We start from the raw sequence: 10766 nt of genomic DNA, 5'->3' as shown, positions 1-10766 counted from the left end.
CAGAGTCTTCTTTTAGTCTAAGTGACGGAAAGAAACTCCCCAATTCTGTAAGGATTTAAAGACATTTCATATTTTCAAAAGTATTGTCATTAGCTCATTTGAAAATATATAGAAGAAAGATGAGGTAATATAAAGTTACAGATATTAATGTAGTCGAGTGTGCCAAATTTCAAAGTGTAACACACACCCCAACATATGCAGTCTGTGCATGTGTTAGTATCCTCCGACTGAAATGAGTCGGTCACACAGGAATAACCTGCAGCTCATTTCATCAGAATAATACTTTCAGGTATTTTTAAAGCAATAAAAAGAAAAAATGCGAAACTTTGTTTTTATTTTTATTTCACAGTCGTAGAAAACAGTTTTGCATGCATTCAAAATCTGGAAACTTTTCTCTGCTCAGGAGGCAAACTGATGTCCGAGTCCGTCCTTTAAAACTGAACCATCATTCAGGTCAAAATAAATAATGCAGAGTAAAAATCGGCACATGAACCGAGTCGTGGAATTAGCTCAGGCTCAGCTCTGTGGCCAGTGACAGTTGGGAACACACTGGGCAACATGTTAGGTTAACGCTGCCTCCAACGCTTCCTGCTCACGCTGAAGGCTGCGCTGCAAACCGTCGTCTCAGAGACACAAATGTGCGAGTAATTCTTGCATCAGCCTGGCGCCTGGTTTAGAGCGACACACGTCAGGCAGTTTGCAGGAAGCCTTCGCTCTCACACATCTCAGGATGCAAACACCGTGAATGTCGATGAAGATGAGGAGCGTGCCTGACCTGAGGCACCACTGTGAAAAGTGCCGTTTGCTGTGCAGGTCATGGTCACCCGGCTCTGATCAGGAGTGATGGCCCTGATCGTCCAGTGACTGTTCTCATTCCTGGGGTGTCAAATAATCCTGATTTACTCGTCAATTTAAACTACGGTTTTTTTCTATTAGTGAGATGGATCAGGATTCCTGCTGCGACGGGGTTATTCTCCCCCAAACGCCAACCTTTACCTCATTTTAACCGTGCAGGTTTTATTGCTTCAACCTAACCAGCAACTGCAAGCCAGAGTAAAAACATTTTCTTCAGCCTCCTCGTGCAGACATCTCAGCTCTGGGAACCAGGACTGTTGTCTCTCAGTGTGAATCGATGCTGCAGGAACTTCAGTCTCAAGGCTGGATTTTGGCCACTGTAATCTGAACTGAGCTGTTCAGGTCCCGGCAGTGTGTTTGTGGAAGAAGCTATGGATCTGCTGAGCGCCAGCCTGGCCCACGATGGGCTCCAGCTCGCCGGGGGAGGCGTTGCAGAGCTGCTGGATGCTGGAGAAGTGCCGCAACAGCACCAGAGCTTTGACCTTGCCCACCCCGGGGATCTGCTGGACCAGAGCCAGGACCAGAGGGTCCAGCAGGCGGGACGAGCTCTTCCTCCTGAAGGGGTTCTCCCGACCCTCCCCGTGAACCTGGAGACAACAAGAACAAGCCTCAAATTCAACAAGAAGGCCAGCTTTGATTGGTCTTTTGTTCTGATTGGTTTGAATCCTTTTTGTTACGCAGGGTTTAATATTTTTATGACACACTTACAAAATGTGACATCATAGAGAAAAACAACGCAAAATGATTTTATGTACCGTAACCCAGAGTTAAGGACTAAAAATCAACACATTCTGGAAATCTTACCATCTGAGCGATGAGCTGTGAGGCGTCGGCCTGCCCGCTGATGGGCAGCAGAGACAGGCCGAGGTCAAACACCACAAACTTCTGCACAGCGGGGAAGTACTGCTCGCTGAGTCTGGTCTTCTCCACCAACACCAGCTCCTGGAAGCTGCTCCCAGCCTGAAAACAAACACGAGGAGCGCCTCCAATATCAACCAGGGGCCCGTTCTTCGTACGTCGCTTACTACATCCAAGATCAAATGACGCATCCAAGATCAAATCATCGCGCTAACCGTGAGCTCGCTAATCCGGTTCCCCGAACACACCTGCTGTTGACGATTACTACAGCTGGACGCAGGAATGTGACATCACTGGGTGTCGTAAAAGGGGCTACGCATCGATAGTAGAAACATTGATCGGCAACCCGCTGATTGGTCGGCGAAAATGTCGAAGGGGCGTGCTCGGTATTTTCCGGCAGCAGAGCAAGAACTCATGAGTGAGGGATTTCAGGAGTTTCAGAGTTTAATTAAAACGCAACGGAACACTGCAAAGGCTGCAAAAGCAAGGAGAGAGGGCTGGCAGAAAGTTGCTGACAAATCAAACTCGTAGGTAATTTAATAATAATAATAATAATGGATTGGGTTTATATAGCGCTTTCCAAGGCACCCAAAGCGCTTTACGATACCACTATTCATTCACTCCCACATTCACACACTGGTGGAGGCAGCTACGGTTGTAGCCAGGCTGCCATATCGCGCCATCGGCCCCTCTGGCCAACACCAGTAGGCGGTAGGGTAGATCTATCATATGACACTATATTGTCCAATATCATATGGCATTATATTATATTATAATATGTTATATTATATCCCCTTTCACATTAGAGCCACAACAGGACCCACAAGAACATGGGAACAAGTAAAAGTGGAATACAGGAGTATTCTACAGAATGGTAATATTTATCTCTTAGATTGCTTTGCGTCTCTTGGCAAGGTAATACTGGCCTGTAATACTCTGTTAGTTTGTTCATAACAGCAACCAAGAAAAGGGCAGAGGAAAAAAAGACAGGTGGTGGTCCTGCACCCCCTCGTCAACAAGTTGGTTAAGTAAATAATACCCTCACGGGAAAATCGATATCTCTCTATGAGCACACTGTCGCGCTGAGCTAAAGGATCCTGTCTGTCCCGCAATATACGCTGGATTCTGAGGACTCTCCTTATCAATCTTGCACCTTCCGCAATGGGTTGGTCGCGTATACGGACAGGACATGGCTGCGACAGACTTCCCAAATCCACCTTCGCTTTTATAGCCGTGGTCTCTCATCTTGATTACACGAAGTAATTTACAATTACTACTCTGAAATATGAATTACATCTGTAATAATCACATACATGTAATAGGATGTTAATAGTACATTTCCCTTTTTTAGGGAATGACCTGTATGTATCTGTGTGACATCAATAAAAGGATCAAGTGCTGCATTATCTTTAGTTACATTGATAATATTTATTTATGGTGAAACAGTGGTGGAATATCGCTGTTGCTTTCGTATAAATGAAGCGGGCATACCTGCGTGGCCGCGATCTAATCCTGTTTACATAAAGTAAACCTGCTCCCGAGCAGGTTTACGCTTACGGCTCTGTTGCTATGACAGCAAGTCCCGGATGAGCTTCGGGGAACCGACTGATCCAGGATCACGCGAAATCGTCAACAATCTAATCCGGCTAACCTACTTAGCGAGGTACGAAGAACGGGCCCCTGAACATCATCGAGAAGCTTCCAGGTTCCACATCAAACTTACGTTCCTGTAGCGAACCACCTTCCTCTTGTAGCTGCTTCCTGCGATGATGTCACACTCAGAGATGTAGAGGACACTGCTTTTGTTGGGCAGGAGGAAATCTGTCACTCCGAGCTCAGTCTCAAAGATGATTTTCACACCTCCACCTGCAGCAGATGCAAATTCATTGCACTAAATACACAAACACTTTAGCCAGAGCGGGAAGCACTCACTGTGTGTGGATCTGTGGGTGCTAAAAGCATACTGTTACTAGAGCCATCCAGTCCTTCTCTAAAAGCAAACATTACATTTCTTAAAAGTGCTTTAAAAGTCCAAACACCCACAGCTACAAACATCTGACTGACACTGCCCCCTCACTGCATCATTACATGCAACAAGCGGCTTCTGCATTCTACGTTGCGCGTCAGACGACCACAAGGGGGCAGTATATAACGGTGTGCAATTAAAGCCGCTTTAACTGAAACTGAAGAGAAGCTGCCTGCACATAGAACTCACACCGCTGTCTGTATGTGTCGTCATCATTCATTTGATCAGTAATAAAGTGACTGAGGTATTTCACCGTACTGAACCTCAGGAGTGTTGTTGGACAGTTTAAACACAGGGAAATCGAGCTGTTCATGCTGCTGGGTTCTGCACATCGACACGACGCTTTTAAAGCACTGTACTTTATGTCAACTCACCAAATGCTTCCAGTCTGACCACCTCACTGATTCACATCTTAATAAGAGAAAAACTGCCAAGTTGCAGCCCTCTGCTGTTATTGCTCATAAAATACAGATTTTTGTGATGAAATCAAATAGCTATATTTACAGAGCTACGTAAGCTGTCATTCAATTTTAGGCCAAATATCTGATACTATGAGTTTTATGAATATATCATTTAAAAAGTGTAGCTGAAGTTTAATAATAAATTCTGAGAGCATGAATTTGTTTGAAAATATTATTATCATCATATTTGAACATTAACATTAAACTCTGGCATCAAAAAATATGTTCTATTGAAAATAAACTATACTTAACACAGTATAAATAATTCAGGAACTATAAAATAAGGCTTCACATCTACACGCGTTTTGCGTTTCATGCAGAACTCCCCCCATAAACACAACCTTAAAAGTATTAAAAGTCAGTACTTTTATAATAAAACGTTAAAGGCGGGTTCTCGTCTGATTTTTGGTGAATATTTATTACTCCGGGTTCGTGGTGCTTATTTACCTTTCAAACCCTGAATGAAGGACGAATTTCTCCATTTGTCGCTGCAGATCATGTGTCCGTAAGGAGGAACCGCGTTAAGCAGCTCAGGCGCTTTGTTCTCCATGCAGCTGAGCGCCACAGCGGGTTAAAGTTGCCTTGGGTGACTGTAGGACGTTAGCTACCAGGGTTCGCTTTTGCCTCCATAAGTTAACTCGCTTCCTCCTTCTTCTTCTTTATAGGTTTTATTGGCAGTTGGCAAACAGCAAAATGGTGCACTACCGCCACCAGCTGGTGTGGAGTGTGGACCGAAATGACAAAAAATTGGACTTTGTAAAACCATCGCCCTTTCCTCTCTTCCTCCGCTTGCTTTTGCCACCTTTCCTTCATTTTGTATCCCATTCTACTCTTGAGCTCCGTCCCACTAACACTAATATCCATACCTACCATCGGTCTCCTTGTTGCTTCTTTTGCTGTCCTATTTGTCGTTTCATTTCCTTTAACTTCATGATGTGCTGGTAACCATAAGAATGTGACCACAAGCCCCATCATAATTATTCTGAGTAATGTTTGCTGGATCTCTATCAGAATGTCAGTCTGCATTCTGAGTGACTGTCTTGCAGACCGGCCGGTGATGAGCTCGAGTCTGAACATATCACAGAACTTAGTGGTTTTGTTTCTTCAATCCACTGGACTGCTAACAATAATGAAACCATTTCTCCTGTGCACACTGATAAATCGTCACTGATCCTTTTCCCTACTTTGATATTAAATTCAGGAACAATAAATGCTATCCCGCTTTGGTTGGCTGTATTCTTTGATGCATCTATGTAGATTTTGACATAACTACAATACTGATTAATATATTCCTGCGCTGTATGTGAAGATAAACCCCCTCTCCTTGTTCTTTTTGTTTAACAATGTGAAATATGCTACTGCATCAGGGAGCATCCATGGTGGTATTGTAGGCAACGGTGCTGTTTGACTTATGTTGATCTTGTCCAGATTAAGTTCAGCTGCTTTCTGTCCCACTGTCCACCCAAAGCTCTTCAGTTCACCTTTCTCTTTATCCCAGCACGGTTGGAAAACAGTTTTTGTCGGATGATCTTGACCATGTCCTTGTAAACTTGCCCAGTAATTCAATGCCAGTTTGTAATGTCACAATCCCCCATTTCTTTTCCTCCTTTCCTGCCTGTGTTCAGATGACGGACATACACCTCCACGTCGCCCCCTGGAGGACAGGAGGAAGAGCGCACCTGCACGGCCTAGATAATATAAGAACTTTATTTATCCCGAGGGAAGTTCTTTTGTCATCGGACAGTGTAAAAATGACAAAATGCGTGCTAAAAATATTTGTGTTTTTTTTTTCTCTCCTAGATCCCCCTCCGCCTCCCCCCCTTTTTTAAAGATTTTTTTCTAACGTTTTTTTGTGGGTTTTTCCTCTTAGGGAATCGGGTTTTATGGCGTTTTTTTCTTTTAAATTAAAATTATTTTATTATATTATATATTATTATTATATTTTAATATATTTTTTATAGGAATTTCTTAATCTTATTTTTATTCTCATTTATTATTTTTATTTTTTCTTGTAAATTATTAAGCTTTCTTTCTTGGAATTTATTTGGTAAATTTCCCAGCCTTTTCTTCAATCATGTTTTATACACGAACATATTTTAATGGATAAAATTAATACAAAATAAATAAATTTTTACAATAAGGAAAAGGCTGGCACCGTAGCGCCCTCTACCGGTCAGACTCGGCACTGACCCCTCCGTCTGCCTTTCTTCGCGCCTTACACTCGCTGCTGCTTTCGCCCACAAACAGGTACGTTCGACCTGCGAATTCGACGCTAAACAGAAACAAGTTACAGGGAAAAAGTTGTTTTAACCGAAGACTGAAAAATGTTTCTTCTTCTTTTTATCATTTGAAATTTCAGTAAAACGGAGCGTAGCTGGCGAGCTAACGTTAGCTAACGGGGCTCAAGTTTAAACAGTTGGCGTTCGAGAAACGGTAAATCTGTTAAATCCGACTGTTTTCTTCCAGTGTCGCTGCTTTCGGACTGACGAAATAAAGAAATGGTGAAAATATCTGTTCTGAAGGTACGTGATCCTTTAATGGCTGTGTTACTGCTTTAATTAGCTAAACGTGGCTCACGGGTTCAGTTTTGATGCCCAGCAGATGTAGTTGGTGTATTTAACCCTTTCACGCACAGTGGTCACTACAGTGGACAGCTATTCAAAGGCTGTTTTCTTGTATTTGTGTCAGTGTTGATGGTGTATTTGCACATAAAACACTACATTGGACACATGTGTCCCTTCATACTCTGCCACCCACTGGTCAGCCCGTGGAGTGGTAGCCACCTAAGTGGACATGTAAAAAAAACCAACCAAATCTTAGAAAAGTATGTTTAAAAAAAACTGAAATTCAAAAACCGTCTTTTCATGCCTAAAGATGAATAAAAAAATCTTGATTGTGGTTGTCATGATTCATGTGCTAAAGGGTTAAACCTTTAAAATATCACTTATCACAAAGGTGTTTCAGGTGTGATTACTTGTCACCTCCATAACAGAAGATAGCCTTTATTAGTTCCCCACGTGGGAAATTTGTCACATGTCACTGGGAGAGGGTGAAACAAAATAAGTGTAATAATGAAATGCAAAGATTGAAGACTTTATTTTCTTTAATTTGTCAAAATGTAAGTTATTTAAGTGAAGTTCAAGCTGAGCATCAAGAGGTGCAAAACATACCTTTCTATGCAGCACAGTGATGATGATGTGTACTTCAAACTGAACTCTGCAGGTGGAGAACCCATCGTGTCTCTGGGGTGCCATTTTGGGTCTCAGCGGCGATGTGGAGACTTCAGAACATTACAAAAAGCTACATTTTCAGATGAACCTCTTCTACCGCGACACCACGCAGGACGTGTGCACGCTAAAGCCTACGTCGTTGGAGGAAGGACGGGTATCAAGACGTCAGAAACATTGTCGCTCCTGCGTTGGGCGAGGTGATAGAGTAAGGAGATTTGTGTGTGTTTTCCTGTCAGGTGTATGTGGTGTACTGGGCGGTAAAGAAGTCGTGGTTTCGGGCCGTGGTGGAGTCGATCTTCGTGGACTCTGTTTCCTGTCAAGCTTGTTGCTTTCTGGTCGACCACGGAGAGAAAGTCGTCGTCCCCTCAGAGCAGTAAGACCAGAGCAGCTTGGGAAAAACTGCTTCCACCTCATATCACACACACAACAGTCGGGTCAGAATAGTGGACACAATATATCTTTAGGCTTCATGCAAGAACATTTTCAGCCTGTAATCTTAAACCTGTTGGGCCTTCAGTTAGACTTTGCAGCGCCTTTAAAGCTGGTTAGATTTAAGTGCTTCAGAATAAAATATAAGGTTTCAGGTTAAATCTAACTGATAATCCTCATATTTAACACATTTAACATAACTGATACTGCTAAAACATGGCTTCCCACACACAGACTTCAGAATCAGAGAGACTTTATTTATCCCCAAGGGGCAATTAAGATACAACAGAGCAGCATGACATTGAAGATAAGGACAGTGCCTAAACAGGCAAAAAGAGTGAGATAATAAATACACAGGATATACACAGTTTTAAAAGTACACAATTTCAAAATTAAAGTGACTGAAAGGTGAATAAATAACTGTAAGTGACTAAAATGGAGTAAAGTGTTGGCAGTATAAAGAGCGTAGAGTAGTTTATGTTTCTGGTGTTGGAAATGTTCTTATCGGCTGGAGCTAAAAAGCAGAGGGGCTTTGGGGACAAAGGTGGCGCTCCTCCTCTCAGTCCTGCAGGAAATGCAGCGGAGGCGCCGCCCAGAGGGGAGCATTGAAATGACAGGGTTCGTACGGGTGCTTGAAATCATTGAAAATACTTGGATTTTAATGTTGTCTTTTCAAGGTTTGAAAAGTGCTTGAATATCAGATGTGGTGCTTGAAAGTGTAGCTGTATTTCATTCACCACAAATAACTATCTGATTGAATAGTTTTCTTATCAGAGAAATAAAATGAGTCGCAAACTGTAGAGGCAAATTTTCCCCGCCTGGCTGCCTTGTGTCTGTTTCAATATGTGACCCCACCCCTCCCTCGGACAGTCGAGGATGAGTGCGCTAACACAGCGGTCCCCGGGCCTCGGACCGGTACCGGGCCGAGAGTTGAGGCTCAGGTGTGAAATGTGTGGTTTTCAGGGTTTTTATCGTTTACTCAGTTTTCCTGGGTCTTTTCACGTGTGTTATGAATAAATCTCCTTTTTTTCGGTACCGGTACTAGTTTTATTTTGTTGTATTTATCCGCGACACCTTAAAGGCCGGTCGGTGAAAATATTGTCGGGCATAAACCGGTCCGTGGCGCAAAAAATGTTGGAGACCGCTGCGCTAACATTCCTGTAGGTCGCTGTTTTAATGAGTGTTTGATGGAAAACAACAATGGCGGAGTTTGCGCTCTCCAGTCGCATGATAGTTGAGTCCTAGTAAATAATTTTCCAGTACGTGTACGTTACACACGCTATTTTTTAAAATTATGATTATTATTTTGCTATCAGACTCGCTGGAGAAATGATTGAAATGCACTGAGTGTGATGCAGTATGGCAGCGCTGTTATGGAATATGCTGTGAACTTAGCTAACATTATTTAGCAGTAATATGAGTTAATTTACTCAAGTGAAAGCTTTAAACATTAGCCTGATACATAACTAGCCAACTTAAGGCTTTCTGGTTAACCCTCTGGGGTCGACGGGCCCAGAGTCTCCATTTCAACTTGGGTCGAACGTGCGGACTTCAAACTGTATACCAGTGTTTAAATTGTGTGATAGGCCACGTAAAACCGATGTTTTTTGTTTTCAATAAAACAGTGGCGTTTACTCCGGGAAGAAACTGTAAAAGATAAGATAAGATAACCTTTATTAGTCCCACACGTGGGAAATTTGTTTTGTCACAGCAGGAAGTGGACAGTGCAAAAGTTATGAGGCAAAAATTAGAATACAATAAGAATAAATACAGTACACAACTGTACAGAATAGAATAAAATAAAATACTATATACAGTAGAATAAAATAGAATAAATATACAATAAGATAAAAATAGAATACAAATACAAATACTATATACAACTGAGTAAAAATACAACGATGACAGAAAGGATTATTGCACTTAGTGTTATTGCATATGTATGGATGTGTGTGTTTGATCAGTTAAAGTCTTTATTATGGAGTCTGACAGCAGTGGGGAGGAAAGACCTGCGAAATCTCTCCGTCCCACACCGTGGGTGCCGCAGTCTCCCACTGAAGGAGCTGCTCAGTGCTGTCACAGTCTGCTGCATGGGGTGGGAGATGTTGTCCATCAGGGATGACAGCTTCTCCTGTCACTCACCACCTCCACTGGGTCCAGAGGGCATCCTAGAACAGAGCTGGCCCTTCGGATCACCCTGTTCAGTCTCTTCCTGTCCCCAGCAGAGATGCTGCCGCCCCAGCAGACCACGCCATAAAAGATAGCAGAAGCCACCACAGAGTCATAGAAGGTCTTCAGGAGTGGGCCCTCCACTCCAAACGACCTGAGTCTCCGCAGCAGGTACAGCCTGCTCTGCCCTTTCCTGTAGAGGGCGTCTGAGTTATGAGTCCAGTCCAGTCTATTGTTCAGATGAACACCAAGGTACCTGTAGCTGTCCACAGCCTCAATGTCCATACCCTGGATGTTCAGTGGTTGCAGTGGAGAATGCTTGTGCCTGCGGAAGTCTACCACCAGCTCCTTGGTTTTACTGGCGTTGATCTGGAGGTAGTTCAGCTGGCACCAGTCCACAAAGTCTTGGGTCAGACCTCTGTACTCCTTGTCGTCCCCATCAGTGATGAGGCCGACTATTGCAGAGTCATCAGAGAACTTCTGCAGGAAGCACTGGGTGGAATTGTGGGAGAAGTCTGCAGTGTAGAAAACGGCGTTTTCTAAGCGCTAGCAAACACGCTTTGCTTGTGAGTGAAAAACAACAGTTATTGGTGAAAAAAGAAAACAACAACTCCTTCTCTATTGGTGGAAAAATGTACCATGTTGACCAATCAAAAAAATGATATGGCAACATGTGGCATCTGGTTGTTTGGGAAGAGGGGGAAGTTTTAGGAGTGAGCGAAAGAGAGAGACAGTTTT

The 10766-nt window shown here is 43.1% G+C and overlaps 2 protein-coding genes across 5 annotated transcripts in view; one reads left to right on the top strand and one right to left on the bottom strand.

Moving 5' to 3' along the window:
• Positions 1–324: 324 nt before the first annotated feature.
• Positions 325–5801, bottom strand: faap24 (FA core complex associated protein 24). Its single transcript, XM_085464957.1, has 4 exons — positions 4648–5801; positions 3437–3579; positions 1660–1815; positions 325–1442 (listed from the first exon to the last, which is right to left on the bottom strand). The coding sequence occupies exons 1-4, from the start codon at positions 4748–4750 to the stop codon at positions 1194–1196; spliced, it is 651 nt and encodes a 216-aa protein (XP_085321083.1). The 5' UTR covers positions 4751–5801; the 3' UTR covers positions 325–1193.
• Positions 5802–6355: 554 nt separating this feature from the next.
• Positions 6356–10766, top strand: part of tdrd12 (tudor domain containing 12) — a 30991-nt gene continuing 26580 nt past the window's right edge. For all 4 annotated transcript variants that reach the window (XM_085464956.1, XM_085464955.1, XM_085464954.1 and 1 more), the window contains exons 1-4: positions 6356–6447; positions 6667–6722; positions 7423–7584; positions 7667–7803. In XM_085464956.1, coding sequence (XP_085321082.1) covers positions 6699–6722; positions 7423–7584; positions 7667–7803 — 323 coding nt within the window. In that variant the 5' untranslated portion in view covers positions 6356–6447; positions 6667–6698. The remainder of the gene's footprint in view (positions 6448–6666; positions 6723–7422; positions 7585–7666; positions 7804–10766) is intronic.

The sequence above is a fragment of the Copadichromis virginalis genome, linkage group LG7, assembly GCF_057382275.1.
Source record: "Copadichromis virginalis isolate Kocher_CV1m ecotype Utaka linkage group LG7, C_Virginalis_male_GT1.1, whole genome shotgun sequence".
In the NCBI taxonomy this organism is placed as follows: domain Eukaryota; kingdom Metazoa; phylum Chordata; class Actinopteri; order Cichliformes; family Cichlidae; genus Copadichromis; species Copadichromis virginalis.
The sequence above is the reverse complement of the archived record's forward strand: the minus strand, read 5'-3'. Positions and strand labels throughout refer to the sequence as shown.

Excerpts from the sequence above, each read along its gene's own strand:
- faap24 (XM_085464957.1), bottom strand. The coding sequence starts at position 4,750 with ATGGAGAACAAAGCGCCTGAGCTGCTTAACGCGGTTCCTCCTTACGGA. Across the intron at positions 1,816-3,436 it reads AGGTGGTTCGCTACAGGAAC|GCTGGGAGCAGCTTCCAGGA; the intron begins GTAAGTTTGATG and ends GTTTGTTTTCAG. Across the intron at positions 1,443-1,659 it reads CACAGCTCATCGCTCAGATG|GTTCACGGGGAGGGTCGGGA; the intron begins GTAAGATTTCCA and ends TGTTGTCTCCAG.